Source organism: Harpia harpyja, chromosome 5 (assembly GCF_026419915.1).
Source record: "Harpia harpyja isolate bHarHar1 chromosome 5, bHarHar1 primary haplotype, whole genome shotgun sequence".
Taxonomy (NCBI): domain Eukaryota; kingdom Metazoa; phylum Chordata; class Aves; order Accipitriformes; family Accipitridae; genus Harpia; species Harpia harpyja.
Window position 1 is genome coordinate 57,117,817 of NC_068944.1, and position 17,746 is coordinate 57,135,562.

Below are 17,746 nucleotides of genomic sequence, written 5' to 3' on the forward strand. Positions count from 1 at the left end.
CTTTATGGATAATATTGTTCTGCTTGTTTGGTATGTACTTAATGAAGATTAGGTAAGAGTTTCATTTAAATATTGCTTTAAATGTAACACGTAGAAGCATTTTTCAACAGGGGCCAGCACTTGCTGAGCAGGAGTCTGATCTGCAGAAATTAAATGTAGTTTACACTTCATAGCCACACAGCTGTTTTGAATCCTTTTCTACTAACTGATGTTTCTTGTTGAGTTCTTGTTTGCAGGTCTAGAGACTTTTCTTTGAGTTTGTAGGGTTTTAAAATTTTTCTTAGGAGTCCTTTAGACAATGATAAGGAAGTCCATTTTTGGGGAAAGGAGGGAAATCACAATGAGGAGTAGCCAATCCATTGCCATGTCATAAATGGACAGCTGGAGGTGTTTGTTTACTGTTCTTGTTCATAATGGTGGTGTCAGATTCTTTGGCACCCATTCTTCAGCAGTCCGATTTTGTAATGCTTGACTGCTGTAACAGCATATTAATGAAAATTATTTTGGGAACAGTATACATATCATATTGTATACCCATGGCATGTTTTGCAAAACATTCTTTAGCTATTCTTTAGCTATTTACTGTTATTTCTATGAAAGCACTTATTTACAAAGCATCTCATCCTAGGTGGTCCTTTTTCAGTCTAACCATCACACTTTATTTGAATTTCTCTCTCTCTAGATTTAAGGTCAGCACGGTGTTTAAAAAAAGTCAGATTTAAAAAAAAAAAAAAACCAAACAACAAAAAGTAAAAAATAAATTCTGCCTTGAACAGAATGCTTTCTGCTATTTGAAAGGTAATGTTGGTGGGAAAAGAGATGATAATCATTTAAAAATGTTTCTTTTTGGTTTAGGGAGGTATATCATACAAAACGAATGCAGCATGTCATCACTGTAAAATGGACTTCAGATAACAAATATATTCTGTGTGGCTCAGATGAGATGAATATTCGTCTGTGGAAAGCTAATGCTTCTGAAAAACTGGGAGTGGTAAGAGTTGCATTTTGCTTTTTGTTATCACAAGACAAGATGTTTGGGGTTTGTTGTTATTACAACTGGTTAGCCTATTCGACTTCTAAAAACTTGTTTGTAAAGGGAAAATATAAAATTGTAGTTTGACATTTGTATTTAATTTGAAAACTGACATGCACAGTATAGCTCACTGCATTCACTGCAGCTTATAATAATAATAAAATTACATGCCTCATTATTACTACACAAGGTGACTTTTTTTTGGTCTTGTTTAATGTTAACAATAATCATCAGTTCTAACTAAACTAGATTAGAGTTTTTTACCTGGGTGCTACAGGTGAGAATTCATCCCTTTGCACTAGAGAAAAAGCAATAAATTCTGGTTTGCCCTATGTAGGTCATTCTACTGAAGCTCAGGGTTACTACTTTTAAAAAGTTTGACTGGCATGCTATTGGTTCACGTGCAGTTCATACTCTGATAAGCGTATGCGTTGTAAAATAGACCATTTGCACCAATGTGTAAGTGAGATTGTCATTAACCTATATAACTCTCGGATATTGAGTGGGCAAACTAGCGTGGTGTCTGAAGTCCATTTAATTCAATGTAAGCCAGTTTGGTTGAAGTGTTCCTAGTAGAAACAGACATCAGTCTAATTAGATACATGTCTTTTCAGTTACCCTTGTTCAAATGTTTATGTATAGACAAAGCCAAAATATTCTATTACAGTTACCACTTGCATATATTCATCTGCACAGTTGTATTAAAGTATTGAATGACTTTGGAGAATGAATTTGACACTTTGGCCGCTGGGAGTAATCCCTTTATGTAGCTTTATATTGTTATGGTATTTTGGAGGTGCTTACGTTGCTTTTTCTGAGCCCATCAGCATAGCTGTCAAATAATGCTTGGGGGAATTTCTACTTGATCTTGTGAAAGATTGAGGAGGGCAGAAAGGGAAGCTGTAATTCAGGGAAGAACATTGTACAGTTACAGGGATGGATCTATTGCATAGTTATGTCTAGGACTGCTTGTGGTTACCTGAAGCTCCATCAAGCAATAGTATCTGCGTAGAAGGGGAGTGGAGTGGAGCTGGGAGAGGTGGCAGGTGAATGGGAGTGGTAGGAGTACTTAGGGCTACAATGTGGAATGGGATAATTCGTGGACTGTTGCATACTGTGAAGCGCTGGATATGGAGTAGCAGAGCTAAAACACCATGTATATCTTTAGCCATGGCCCACCATAGGTATTTGGAAGTCCTATTATTTTTCTCATCTTTGCTATAGAGCTATAGATAAAAAAACCCCACAACTTTGTAGCTTGTACAGTATTTGCAAACTGCTATTTAAGTTTAATTTCTTTAAAGGAATAACTCTTCTCTTTTGTTGAGGGTGACTTTTTTTTTTTCCTGTTCTAATTGATTCTTGGAATTTTCCCATGTAGTGCTTCAGTCAAACATTTAAATATCAGTCCTATACTTGCTAATTCCAAGGACACTGCAAAGCTCATTATAGACTTTACTTTTTGATGTAACTTTTATGTTGAATTTGCTTAGAAATTGTGGTGTTGGGCAGAAATATCACCTTTTTTCCTATTGTTGTAGCCATATGCTCATGGCAATGCCCTTTTCACCTTGTTTTACAATATTAACTGAAATTTTCTCTCTTTATTCACTATATTCTTAGTGAGAGAGCATGCTGTCTCTCTCTAAGATGCTGCTCTGTAACAGAATTGTCTGGTATTTTTGACATGCATCTTTACTCTGTGGCCTTTGTGTGAAGGACAAGTGGGTAAAAAGAGTATCAAAAATACCGTTTTCATATAGAATGATTCCTAATGTTTTCAGGTATGAACAGAAAATTCACTCTATCGACTACTAGATGGCATTGGCTCCTTTTCTTATGAAAGAGTAAGGAAACTTGGCTCTCGGAAGTAATAGTCAAACCCAGAGAGTCCTGCACTGTAGAAATATTACATACCAAAAGGACAACTTAGCTATTAAGTATTCAAAATGTAGAGTGGTAAATGACATTCTGCTCTTTTCTGTAGTATTTGCATCAGTGAAAACTGGCCATGGATGGGCCTAAAAAAGGCACTACGAATTATGACTATCAGGTATTGGATATGGTCTCCACGCCAGTACTCTTGTGTTCTTGATCTGACAGTGAATCCTACGTAAAATAGCCTGTCCTTTTTTTTTCCTGTTTGTAAGTACAGCGTTGCTGCTTGACGTGCCTTTTGGAAGCTGCACATATGATTCAGTTCTGCTGTGGTGGGATCATACAAATACAGCTTTTGTAGCATGCGTGCATGTAAGGGTTTGTAAGCATTTCTGTCAAAGCTCTTTGGCTGTAGCTCCCAAGAGAACTACCTCAATAGCTAGCTATAACACACAGGTCAAGTGGCATGTGGGTTTTTTTGTTGGGTTTTCTTGTTTGATTTTTTTGTTTGTTTGGGGTTTTTTTGTGTTGGTTTTTTTTGTTGTTTTGTTTGGGTTTTTTTACTATCAGAAATGAAAGTCATCCCATCATGTAGAATACAAAACTTGTCATTCTATCTCAAAAAAACCACCTTGCAACATCAAAAGACATCTTAAGAAAGCAAAATCTGGGAATACAGGAAGAACTTACAAGGGGCATAGTGAATTATGTAGAAAAACTGCTGTCATTTCACATGGATGATGCTAATGAACTTGTAAAGAATTATGCTGTAATAAGAAGAGATAATGTTTCACATCCTCATGTCTTGTGTGGAAATGTGTTCAAGCATGATGCTGTTGAAGCCTTGAATTTAGCAAGACACAGAATTTGGGTATTAAATTAGTAACTGTCTGAAGCTGCTGTAGTTTTGTTAAAAAATTTTTTTACAAGCACTATGAAATTTTATTTTTCAGATGTTTAGAGAATTATTCTTGCTAATAGGACTTAAGAGTGGAATCTTTATGGCTTATCATGTTCTTGGATATACCTTGGAAATGTTGCTTGAATTCAGGCAACTGTGCCAATCCTTGTTTGATCCAACCTGGTAGTTCCTGTGTTTCTTAACACGGCAACTGTTAATGGCTATTTATCGGGTTCCACTGTTTTTCTTTAGTACCTGCTTCTTCATTTTTAGAGGATTGGTGTTCTTATCTTCATAGACATATGCTTGCTCATTTTATAAATGTCCAGTTCCTCCATAGTCTGTGGCTATTTTTTGAACATTTTGAATATTCAAAGCTGAACATTCAGTAATTCTGTCAGAAGTGTCAGAATATGTCTTAAATGCTTAGTTGCTTGGTCTGCTATTTTTCTTTGCTGAGAAGATTTGATTGAATGACTCATCCAAAGGTCACTGTATTTCTGATATAATGCTAACGTCTTGTAATACATTGTATTTTAAGGTGGATATTTTTGGGGTGGGGGTGGATGGAAACCAGCGTCCTGAAAGAGAAAGAAAAATGGTAATCAACTGTTTTTTTATTTTGGTGAGTACTTAGTCTTGTTTTTAGCATTGCTGGATTCCAAGGAAGTTATAGTGAAAATATAGTACTTACGTTGTGACTGGTGAACATTTATCCAGTTGGAAAGTTGTACTTTCTGAACTGTGGCTACCCTAGCAGTCATCGGTTCTGACATGCATGTTTCTTTTGGTTTTTAATGTATTTGGCATCACACTCATTATTCAAAATCAGTGAAACATTAAAGTAAGAATAAAAGTCTCTGGAGGAGCCAGAGGCATGCTGTGTCTCCACTCCACTGACAATTAAGTCTGCATGGGTTTTATATAGGGGTAACAAAACCCAAATCTCTCTGTTGCAGCTACAGCAGAATTTGCTTTAAAATAATTTGCAATGTTTAGGTTTTTTTAATAAAAGTTGATTAAATAATAAATAATTATTATTAAATAGGACTTAACAGATGTTATTTTTAAAGCAGTAAACATCTGGCTTTGCATGTCCAGAAGCAAAAGACTCAGTTAAACAAGGCTTTCAAGATACTCCATTCTGTTCAAATACTGTACATAAAATATGACATGTGAACTATGTTTGAGGCTTCTGTACCTGTGTTCTTGGAGAGGTTTAGGATTTCTGAAAAGGTAAATGGTTTTGGCTGTTGAGGAAAAGAGGATGAATCTATGAATCTAATTAATACAAAGAGAGGGATAGATTGGGTTTTTTTGAATTGTAGTGAAAGCAATGAACCATCAGTAAAACTTCAGAAAGCTGTATTGTTCTTCAGTCTATTGACACGTTATAAAAAAATCTACACCTGCAGTTCTTAGAGTGTAAATGCTTAGTAATGTTACTTCTGTGAGTAACCGCTGCAAATTTTGGCTCTGTTAAATTTCCAAAGCAGTTAAGAATTAGAACAGAGCACTTTCTGCTTGGGAATGATTTGTGTTTCAGTAAGTGTAAAACTAGTGTGAGGAGTGAATATAACAGGAGCGGAGCATAGGTTTGCTGCTTTCTTACAAGATGCAGAAATAACAGCTTTTTATTAAGGACTGAAAAAGACAGGAGAAAGTGCAGTTTGTTGTGGTTTAACCCCAGCCAGCAACTAAGCACCATGCAGCTGCTCACTCACTCCTGCCCCCACCCCCAGTGGGATGGGGAGGAGAATCAAAAACAAGTAAAACTCGTGGGTTGAGATAAGAACAGTTTAATAATTGAAATAAAATATAATAATGAAAAGGAAAATAACAAAAAGAGAATGAAATATAACCCAAGACAGACAAGTGATGCACAATGCAATTGCTTGCCGCTCACCAACCGATGCCCAGTTAGTTCCCGAGAAGCAATCCCCACCCCAGGCCAACTCCCCCCAGTTTATATACTGGGCATGACATCACATGGTATGGAATACCCCTTTGGCCAGTTTGGGTCAGCTGCCCTGGCTGTGTCCCCTCCCAACTTCTTGTGCCCCTCCAGCCTTCTTGCTAGCTGGGCATGAGAAGCTGAAAAATCCTTGACTTAATCTAAAGACTGCTTAGCAACAACTGAAAACGTCAGTGTGTTACCAACATTATTCTCACACTAAATCCAAAAGAACATTATACCAGCTACTAGGAAGAAAATTAATTTTATCCCAGCCGAAACCAGGACACAGTTACAAGTTTTGGTTTTGATCTAGCAAAGTGTGTTAGGAGAAGTGCATCAAAACTATCTAAGTAGTTGTATGTCCTTTCAGTCTGTTTCTAGTATACAGTTCCATTTTGTGAGATAAGGCTGATAACAAGCAGTACCAGATACTGTGTGACACAGCATTCTTTTTGTAGTGATTTTGGGTTTGTGATTCAATGCACATGTAACTTCATCCCTTTAGCTATGACTTTGTGCTCTTAATATCTACAGTACCTTTCTTTTTTTTGTCATCCATTTACATGTAAAGAAGCTGTAAGTTTTTGGTCCAAGGAAACAATGAGTAATAAACTTCATAGCAGTAAATTTAGAAAGGTGTTTTCAGCAGAGCAATGGAAAAAAAAATAAATAGAGACAAGCTACAGTGTAGAAAACTGTTTGCATTCTAAAAATGTTGCATCTGTGCTCTGTCTGCCCTAACCTAGAAGGGCAACCTGGACAGGATAGATAAACAGCCATTTCATATTCTCATGATGAGTTACAAGAGTCTAGTAGTGTGGAGTTTTAAATACTGCACAGTACAAATACAGCCCTCTTTAAAAGGAGAATATTTTGTTAAAGGTGGTTTTAGCTCTTCAGTCAGGGCTCTGGAAAAATGCTTACCTTCCTTCTGCTTAGGTGGGAAAAATAACCAGCCTCTATCATGTGGAGGGAGGAGAGAGGCATAGGCAGTTTACTTGAGGACACATTTTCCTATTGCTGACAACTTGGTTGCATTTTAGAGTTCTTTTTCCCCCCTTTTTCACTCTAGGTATTTGCTGTGAAGTACTGCTGTGGTAATGGCACAAATCACCTGTCTTTCTGCCACATAATTTCTATTTCCCTTATACAGGAAGGAAGTTGCACGTTCACTTTTGGAATGTATGAAAAAAGGGTCATACGTCATCTTTGAGCATGTCTTCCACTCATGATGTCATATAAATCCTAATTTATTATATTGTAGAGTGTTCTAGTCCCTATGAACAAAATCTCTAATCCTGCTAAATCATGCTGTGTTTACGGCATCTTCTGCAGCTCGAAACAGAATGGGGACTAATGCTGTGCTCTTCAGCTGTTTATGGTGACCTTTCTAAAACGACTTGCAAGAGAGGTTGGAATTCAGTGCATTATTGCAGTCTGCTTTCTTAGCTATCTGCTGTCTCTCATAAATAGACAGAAACTTGTCATTACTGCAAAATCTTCTTTTACTATCATGTAGATGAGGGTGCACTTAGCACAGCCTGGTATATGGGGCGTTGGCATTCGGTAGTTGGATGGAAAGTCACCAGCTCTGTGCCTTTCTTTATACCACATTACATGTAAAAATGGAATCGGACTCAAACATAACCACCTCTTAATCTATATTAATTTTTTAAATAAGATATCCTGGATGTATCTTTAATTTACAGATTCACCTCTTGTCTGTAGAATCATCAAGGTTATACTAAATCGGCAGCAATTTGCTCTTCTTAAATTAAAGGAAAATCATTGCATTTAATTAAAATAAAAGCTCTTTAATTTGGATTATGTTGGCAGTTTTCTGCTGAGTGGAAACACCTGGGATTTATTGAGAGTGAATCAGCTATTCAGGCTGGCTCAGTAGAAGGAATTTCGGTAAATGGTGTGGGGGTGTAGTTTTCGTGGGTTAAGATTGTAAAATTTACTCACTTGCAATTTGAGAGGTCATGATAAATATAAGTAAAGCAGAAGGGTTTGGTTTTTACGAATAAGACGGTGTGGAGAAGCAGAGGTTAAGAGCATTATGTATCTCTGATGCCCGAATAAGAATTTTCTGAGCGATGAGCAATTCTGCATCTGGTACCTGGTTTCTTTATCATCCCGAAGGAGAAACTCCTTTGCCATATGTTTTATTAATACTTGCTTTCAGACCATTAATGGTATTTTGGACCAAAATTATCGGAGTATGATACTTATTTTTTCAGAATTCATTAAATACTCTAACAGAAGTCACTTCTATTGAAGTGACCTCCTGACTGGAGAAGAAATACCCAACTGCTGATTTCAAAGGGGAGAAAAGCATGTTTCATAATCCTGTAGGTGGAATTTCCAAATTTTTGTGTGTAATAAAATTGTTGGGTTTGTTACTCCTTTTTTTTTGTTAGCGTCTGAAACTCAGGTTCTGTTTTTTCTTGAGAAAGTAAGAAATTAGTGAAACCGAGTCATTTGCAAAGCTGAATAAATAGAAGTTATCTGAACTATTGTTTTGCTTTTAATATTTTAGGTGCAGGTAGCAGTGGGTGAAATAAATGTGGGAGGGCAAAAAACTTTTGCCACTGCTTGTTTGAAAATATGGAGGGCTTTAAGATGTCTGAAATATTGGAGTTAGAGCGTATTTTGGGCGGGAGGGTAAGAAGAGAAGGGTAGGATTATCCACTGTTAATATTTAACAGATTTTCTGTTTATATGAGAGCTCACTAGACTGAAATGCAGCTGAAATTCCCAGAGACGAGAGCAAATCCAAAATACATAGAGACTGATATTCCTCATGAAGCAGTGCATGCTTTAAACATAAAGATAGCACACACAGATTTTTTTTTTTTTCCTTTTGATAAATAAGCATTAGGACCAAAGGAAACATGCCTAGTTGAAAAAAAATATATCCTCTGTAGGTCAGCTGTCAGGAAAAGGCATTTCTCACTTTCAATGTTGTTAATGGTGGCTCAGACATAATTTTAAACATGGATAAAATTAAAGACTTTTGTGGTAATGCTAGCTCACCTGTATTTCATGTGTTTGTGATACTAAGATATTTTTAGCTGTGTGATGAAAGTTGGAACTCCCTGTGTGCAATATGGTCAAGCTAATGCTTGAAATCTGATACATGCCCTGTGTTTCCTAACGGATCAAGGTGCTGGGTAAGATATAGGCCACCTAAAGAGCTGTCTGTAAAGCTGTTCGTGAAGACAATTCATTTATAGCATTTGTACTGTGATTAAAATGCCTGCAAATCTTTGTTTCACAGCAAAAGTTGATTGTCATCAGACATTAGGAAAGCAGGCAGACTCTGATCAAAGAGGTTTTACTGTCAGCTACTTCTATTCCCTCTTCTTTCTCTACAGCACATTAAAATCTGATTTTCAGTGAGTAAATTCAGTTACTTCACTGAACTTTGAAACTGTGATAATGTTTTGTGTTTGGGGTATTGTTGAAATTGTAGGTTTTTAGTACTTACCTGCCCTAATTCTGAAGTTCCTGTGGCTACAGCCATTTGCTAGAAGGAAGACATTTGAATTAAAAGTTAAAATTTTGTTTTGTAGAGAAAATCGTGACAGCTGAATCCCTGTTCTTTTACACCATGCTTGTCTGTGTTGTTTTCCCCATAGCTTGCACCACGAGAGAAGGCAGCTATGAATTACAATCAGAAGCTGAAGGAGAAGTTCCAGTATCACCCGCAGATCAGACGCATAGCTCAACACCGTCACTTGCCTAAAAGTATATTTTGCCAAATCAAGGAGCAACGTATCATGAGAGAAGCTCGTCGGCGAAAGTATGTCTTCCTCTTCTGGCTTTGTTTTCTCTTGATCTTAATAAAATGCATCACTGCAGTGCCGTAGCAGCAATGTATGGGAGTGATAGAGCTACAGTGTGTGGGAAGAACAAGTATGAGCTACTTTTAACATCTGAATAAGTGATCATGAACTACTGGATTGATTAACCTTTGATTATAAGGAAAATGCAGACAAGTGCCAGTATCAGTGAGAACTGGCTGCTTCCCAAAAGTACACTGAAGAAATGGGAGCAAATACGATGTTGGAAAGAGCCACAATGCTGTGTTAAGCATGGTATGATGCAACATTGCAATGGAAACAGAAGGGGCTGTTTGGGTGTGTGGAGGATTTTTGTTTTTTTGGTTTTTTGTGAGCTGGGTTTGGAGTTTTTTGGGGTTGTTTTTTTTTAATGCTAGACTCAAGGATGAGTGTTTTCCATCACCTGGATCATTGCCACATTGGAATTTCTAGGAGTATACTTTCTAGGTGGCATACATTGTAGCCATTAAATTAACACTAAAACCAAGAAGTGGTGGGTTTTAGTCATCTGTCTCAGCTGAAAGACTCTACAAACTTGAGAATCAAATCCTGTTGACTTGAAAACCAAGTAAGCTGAGCTCCAAAGAACAAGCTTGATTTGAAACTTTTCTAAATTAGCCAATTTTAAAGTTATTTTTCAAAGGGACAACCGTTCTTCTCAAAGGAGGAGGTACGTGGCTTTTGATTAATAAAAGCAGAGCAGTTCTTAATTTTTTTTTAATTTTTTTAAATTGTAGGATATCTTCATTAGTAGCTTTAGGAGGAAGCTAGTATTTGTTAAATCTTTGTGCTGACTACTGAACTTCATTTTTCTGTTTTTTGTTTCTAGGGAACTGAATCGTCGTAAGCACAGCAAACCAGGATCTATGCCATTTGTGTCAGAGAGGAAGAAACATATTGTGGCAGTAGTGAAGTAATTGTTTTCACATGTACAAAATGTCACAATGAAAGAAAACGTCACTATTGAATGAGTCCACTGTAAAAAATTTGATGGACATTAGTAAGACAGCATATGGCTCCAGAAATGTGGCTTTTCTTCCAAGTATACACATGCTCTGATTTCTCAAGTCATTGTCTGCTTTGGGTAATCATAAGAATTGGCCCTGTAATCTTTTATTGCCATTTGCCTGTCTGATGTTGTGTATTGCAGTGGAGTTTGGCCCTTTTGACATAAGCACATAACTTGGTAGTTGGTGGAAGACATCTGTAGTTCCAGTCCTATTCATTGGTACCATTACTATAAAAGAAGGATAAAATAGATTCAGATTTGTCAGAGGCAAAAAAAATTTGTTCCATACAGAGTTATAAAAGCAGTTATCCTTATGCTGTTTAGTTCTGGGCTTGGGGTTTGTTGGTTTTGGGTTTGTTTTTTTGGTTTTTTTTTTTTGAACAAATCTAATAAAGTAAACAAGTGACCTTAAGGCAATGGACTAGATCTTGATTATTCCGACTGACAAATGTACTGTGTTATACTTATCACAGTACAATATATTATTTTTCTTTTATCCAAAAGGCATTCAATGAGATTCTCAGACAAATGTAAACATATTTACAGTTTTGTTCTGTCTTCTTACCTATTGTTACATGACTTGACAAAACTTCAGACTGTTGAAGTTGCTAATATTAATAATGACATAGCTGAACAAGTATCTTTTCTCATTAGCTTATTTAAAACTTGTAAAATCTGGATGAAAGATGACATAAATTGTATAAAACACAGAAACTTCTTTAGGTAAGATTTATTATAAGCCTTCTATTTTAAGTTTATATTAAAAAAAAAAATAATACAAGCTTCATATTTCACCAGGTACCTATAGCCCAAAGTTCTTTTACTGTTTGTTTGGAAAATGCTCTGCTTCAATTCCAATGGGATAAACTTAACTTTTTACTGAAGATACTAAGGTGATCAGAAAACCATGCTGGAATTCAACTAGGCCTCCTAGGCTGAAGGCTTCTCTTGCAGAGATATGAGATACATAATAACTATAAGTGTTGCTTAACATCTTCTGTACAAAAGGAATTTTTTAAGCCTTTGCATTACTACAAAATCTTTAACTACACTCCCCCAGTCCTGAGTTTATGCACACAAAAAAATTTATGAACTCAATTAGAATAAACTTTATAGTTTAACTTTTTTTTTCAATCTGCAAATTTGAGCACTTGCCTTCGTATAGCATCCTGTTTAATGTATCTACTGACACTAACATCCATATGCATTTCTAGTTCTTACTCTTTCACTTGTCTCTTCTAGCACTGTTTGGGCAAGATTCCTGGATCATCATGGCAAAATTATGGCTGTTTGGTGATAAGAGGCCATAATGTATCTTTTACTTTCTGGATCACTTACCTTATGGGGTGATGCAGGAAGAGAAGCAGATCTGAAGAGCTGTAAGTAGGATGATGAGAAGCAGTGGAACAGATCAGGGAATAGACTGATGCTGGCTGTGTGCCTGTTGTACTAATACAGTGCACTCTGTGCCAAATACAGTTTATTTTCTTCCTGAAACACTGAGAAAATTCAGGGAGAATGTGTGGTCCAAAGTATGGCTTGTGACACAGCTGTAGTCAAGTCTTGTACAATTTGCAAAACCAGACTAATCTTCTGGTATGTGATTAAAAGTTTTCAGCCTTGTCAGTTTAGCTCGAGTTGATGTAGTTGGTTGGTGATTTCTTGAGTCATGATAACCTCTGGTGTGAACAAGCTCTGCTGCTTGGAATTTATTAGCTTTGGTGCAGAACTCTGAATGTAACTAGGGAGCTTTCAGTTCTGAAGTTAGTTTGGTTACAGTGTGGTATTGCTGTGGAGTTCTACTGCATAAGCCATGTCCAAAGGATCTCTTTATGTCCAAAGACCCTTGTGCACTATTGCTTTCAGACAGCCCCCCCAGTAAACTCAAAGGATCAGGTTTGACTAAAAATGTTGCTAGAGAGATTGTAACAGCATCCTGAAAAAAGGAATTTAAAGTTAGGAGGGTACTCAGAGGCTGTGTATTTGGATATGAATTCCATATGAAATTCAATGGGTGTGGTCTTGTACAGAGATCTTAGTCTTGTCATCAAGTGGGGCACCCTCTTAGCATTGCAGGAAAAAGCCTGTTTTCCAAAATCAAGTCTTGCTATGGCTTCTAGAAACATGTTAGTTGTAAAATCAGTGTAGGTGTGGACTGCGGCTTTCTGGTTGGAAGTCAGTTGTTTGGAATTTTGCAGGTGGCATTTGCAGTCTGTCTGTTCAGAGGATCCCTGGCCATGGATTTGTACGCTGTTGGGCTAGCTGTTGTTGATTTGTCCTTTTTGGAAACCCTTACAGGTGGTCTCCAACACTTTTTGTGGCCATCCATGAAAAATACATAATGCCACAATACTCAGAGTAGGTTTTTTAAACTTACTTAAATATAGTAGTTGCCAAGTGGTAGCTCTGCTTGCAAGAAGTGCTCATACAAGTCTGTCACAGGCCACCACTGGAATAGTTTAGAAATTACATTAAAGGAGCTGGAGCTCTTAAATTTTTTTTTTATTTGGTGGTTTGTTTTTTTATTTTTTTCCCTCTGATTTGAGAGGTGTAATCTGGCCTCGTGTTAATCACCTTAAAGGAGTTACCTAGATTTATCGAAATCATTATGTGCAAAAAGAATATGGATACATGCATTTGCATGTATGCATACCCAAGTGTTTGTAGAATAAAATCCTTAGCATTACATAAGATACTGAAAATATAAGGAGACTGTTAATGATTGCCTTCAAAATTTTGGTGTCGTTGACTGGGGGTGTGTGGTGGTGTGTGGAGAAAGTTAAAAAAAAAAAAGGGACATGATGGACTATTTTCTAAACCAAATGCAGTGCTTACATACCTGCTGATTAAAAAAAGATAACTTCTGTATGTATTCTTACTTTGGGAAGATATTTAAAGACTGTTTTGAAAGAGAAATAACTTCTTTGATACAGAAATATTTAAATCAGTATTCATAGCCTTGGTGAATTTTAGCTGTTTCATGATAAAGCATCTACGGAGTCATCAACATTTTATTCCTGTTTATCGTAGCCAAGCTATGTAGTGATACAGATATTTGAATGAAATAATTTCTTTTTACTCTATGTGTATTCTAGATATCTAAAACAAGCTAAACTGCCAGTTGGATTTCTGAGGTGTATATGGAAATAGATAAAAATTTTAGACCAACTACAAAAATTCCACAGGAGTGTTTTTGCCAGTGTCCGTTTGGGCATTCTTCACTCTGTTCATGGTAGCAGAATCCCCTGGCGTTTGGGACTGGGGGGATTTTTCCCCTCCCAATCCAAAGGATCCAAGGCTGCCATGATTCTGTATCCAGAAGCCTGTAACAATACAAAACGATACCCATGTGCACACCTATGCACAGTGTGCACCTACACACAATACGGACAAGAAACACATGGCCAGCCACAAATCAACACGGGGAGAGAGCGGTGCCTTTACTGGCACCTGTGTCAGCACAGGCTGCGCTTGGGTATTACAGCTCCAGCCTCTTCTCTCCAGCTGGCCAGGCGTGGAGTTCTCCTGTGGGGTGTGCACGCACTTGCAGTACGGGTCTCTGGTAGCTGCTGTGAGACAGGCCACGCAGTGGGTGGCATCCAGCCTGTCTCTCCCAGCTGCTGTCCCCTAGACCCTCAAGTCCCTAAGACGTGTGGTCCTGCTCCAGTGGCTCCTACTTATTCGTGTTGGCCCACTCGTGGGCTAGTCCCACTTGAAGTTTGCTAGCATTGACATGTATGTGCACACAAGACCAGTTAGAAATAGGGTGTAATATGAACATCAGATGGACTGCAGCGATGAAGTGCAAGGCTCATGCGTTGAAGTGTAATAGGTAAGCTGTCTACATGGGACTGGGTCCCTTTATCCTCTTTGTCCTTGGTTTTTCCATGCTTGTTTCTCTCCAGTCTACCTTAGTCCCTCCCTTTACACACCTTTGGTGTTTCCCTTAAACATCCCATAGTAAGTTTTCAATGTTGCTGCAATTCCCTTAAAAAACCCCCGTAATAAATTTTACATAGTCCCCAAATTCTCTCTGTTCTGCCCATAAATTCTCACCCCCCTGTATCCTGTAAGAAGTCTTATACCCCTGTGCTGGTTTTGGCTGGGATAGAGTTAATTTTCTTCACAGTAGCTAGTATGGGGCTGTGTTTTGGATTTGTGCTGAAAACAGTGTTGATAACACAGGGATGTTTTTGTTACTGCTGAGCAGTGCTTGCATGGAGCCAAGGCCTTTTCTGCTCCTCACCCCACCCCACCAGCAAGTAGGCTGGGGGGGCACAAGGAGTTGGGAGGGGACACAGCTGGGACAGCTGACCCCAACTGACCAAAGGGATATCCCATTCCATATGATGCCATGCTCAGCATATAAAGCTGGGGGAAGAAGGAGGAAGGGGGGATGTTTGGAGTGATGGCGTTTGTCTTCCCAACTAAGTCTTATGCGTGATGGAGCCCTGCTTTCCTGGAGATGGCTGAACACCTGCCTGCCCATGGAAAGTGGTGAAAGAATTCCTTGTTTTGCTTTGCTTGTGTGCACAGCTTCTGCTTTACCTACTAAACTGTCTTTATCTCAACCCACGAGTTCGCTCACTTTTACTCTTCTGATTCTCTCCCCCATCCCGCTGCAGGGGGGGAGTGAGTGAGCAGCTATGTGGAGCTGAGCTGCTGCCTGGGGTTAAACCACGACAACCCCTTTAGGTAATTCCTCAGTTTTTATGGCTTTCTAGGGAGCTTCCTATGCTTATTTTACTTGGTTTTGCACCAGGAACAATGATCTGAATCATTCTCCTTTGATGGTTTTAGGACTAGTGAGTCAGTGTCCTTGGTTTTCACTAATTGTTCTTTTGATCCTTGCCATGGCTTTGGGTTTAATTTGCTTAGGCTTTAGTCAGATAACCTAACACGCTCTGTTATATGAAAATATCTCTGCAGTGCCTTCTAATCCTAGTTATTGGACCAAGAATCTGGTGGTTGGAGTAGAATTAATCTTGCTTAACCTTAGTACAGTACAGGCACGGTGAAGAGCTTTGTGTACCTGATTTCGATCCATGCTTGGTGGAGATAAATTGTTATTTTAGGGGACATTTTTCCCATACTTCAGACATTTATATTATCATTTAAAACTTTGTTTTATTTTATAACTAACATTGTGATATCAAAGTCGGCTAGTTAACTTGTGAATATCTGTCTAGGTTTGGACAGAATCACACACAGAGGTGATTAGGTTTAAGATGAGCAAAACCAGCGACAAGTGAACACCTGGAAGTTCTTGTCTGGTATTTGGCATCACAAAAGTCTAAAGACATTGACGGGAGATGAATGAGGTTCTGTAACTGAGGACAAAGAAATTTCTGTGGACAATAGTTTTTGGGAAACTTGAAAAGCTCGATGTTACACTAGAGAAAGATAGAAAGGCATTTGAAGAAGAGGGACTTTAATTAGAAAGAAAAGGCTGTGATGTGCTCACCTAGGACTTCTGGGACTTTAGAAGGTATGTGAAGAATTCTAGGACAAAATCAAAGATCATAGTTCAAATACCACCAACTAAAAACTGCTGAAAGTGTCATTCCTTACTATATTAAATGAAAAAATACACACTTCCTCTGAGTTGAAGATCATGTTCTTTGTACACAGTTTGAAACAAACTTAAGGACTTATTTTCAAAGGTGATGAGTTACACTGACTGTTATACTGACTTTAAGCAGAGCTGCTGTTTTTCAGTGCCTTGAAAGTTTGATCTGGGATCTCTGTGGATTTTAGGATGTAAAGTGGAAGATCTTGTTTTCTGAAGTTTTTCTTATATTAATAAATGTTAGTATACTTAGTGATTTCATTTTGTCGAAGTCTGGAGCAGTTTTCAGCAGATGCAAATGATGTGTTCTCAGTGGGTAGATGGATATGATCAGGAGTTTATAGCATGTTGCATCATGTTTTCTACTTTTAGGGCTTGTGTGGGCAAAACCAAAGATCTTTCAGCAGACAAAGGAGCACTGCTGATTATTAAGAAGATAAATGGATGGAGATGGTATTTTGACTGTCATTGTAAAAATGTGATTAAAAACCACAATATGATAGAAAACCACAGATTTAATATAGATTTAGTAGACATGCTGCAGTCACATATTTATTACAAGACTGACATCCAAGCCTCTAACTTGCCTTCAAGCAGAGTGGAATTATTTGAAGATGTGACTTTATTCTAAGAGCCTTATTGTAGAATAAGACAATTTTTTTTCAGCGACCTGAAAAATACCTTTAATTTACAAAACAGTATGTAAAGGCTGTCATGGCATAAGGTACAAGCGAATGGTGGGAGGTAGCAAGGGATAGGGGATCTGTTACATCTGCTAAGAGAGGCCACTGCGTCAAACACCTGCATGAGACAAGTCCACTAGTTTGTGATAGAGCCAAACCTTATCAACAGCTGCAGAGGCTCAGTCTGAGCGCTCCTGCTTTTACTATCTGGGGCAAACATCCCTGGGTAGCTAGGCAGCAGCATTCAGTCATTACTCATTTCCCTTTCACTCTGTCCTGCAAGAACAGCTGTTTGCTGTTTTTCTGCACTTTGAGATCTAAGGTAGAGATTGAATAGTACCTGAAGATGAAATCACTTCTTTGTGTTTGTAAAATTGGTTTGATCAGAGGATTAGAGATTTTCCAGTGTTACAGTTTTCTTTCTCTTCTGTTTTTGTTCTCTTCACATCCCTTCTTCCTTAAATAACGCCTCAGAAGTTCTTGCTTTCTCTATGGTCATCATTGACTTGGCTGTATGACTTAGCTTTTGCTAACCAGAAAACAGAAATACTTCTTTCTTGAGGTTATTTCAACCATATAATATTATCTGGTGGAAAATTACCCTGAATTGCTCCCCAAAATGAGGACCGTTAAGTTCCAGAAGACCTATGGTTGCTTTAGTCATTTGCAGATGCCTACGAACCTACACTGTGGTGTGCATAGTGTTTGGGATGTATTAGGGGAAAGGAAACCTGGTCTCAAAAATGCTTGGAGGATGAGAAGAGAGGAGAGCCAAAGGGGAAGGATTGTTACCAGAATATAACAAGGTTTTGCAAACTGGCCAAAGGGGTGGGGTTTGGCATGGCAGGAGTCGGGGGAGCTGCAAGGC

General features: G+C 38.0%; 1 protein-coding gene across 1 annotated transcript in view; it reads left to right on the forward strand.

Annotated features, from left to right (window-relative positions):
- Positions 1-13,704, forward strand: part of DCAF13 (DDB1 and CUL4 associated factor 13) — a 31,258-nt gene extending 17,554 nt beyond the window's left edge. The window contains exons 9-11 of the mRNA XM_052786779.1: positions 856-991; positions 9,414-9,577; positions 10,447-13,704. Of these exons, the coding sequence (XP_052642739.1) occupies positions 856-991; positions 9,414-9,577; positions 10,447-10,534 (388 nt within the window). The 3' untranslated portion in view covers positions 10,535-13,704. The remainder of the gene's footprint in view (positions 1-855; positions 992-9,413; positions 9,578-10,446) is intronic.
- The last annotated feature ends 4,042 nt before the right edge of the window (positions 13,705-17,746 follow it).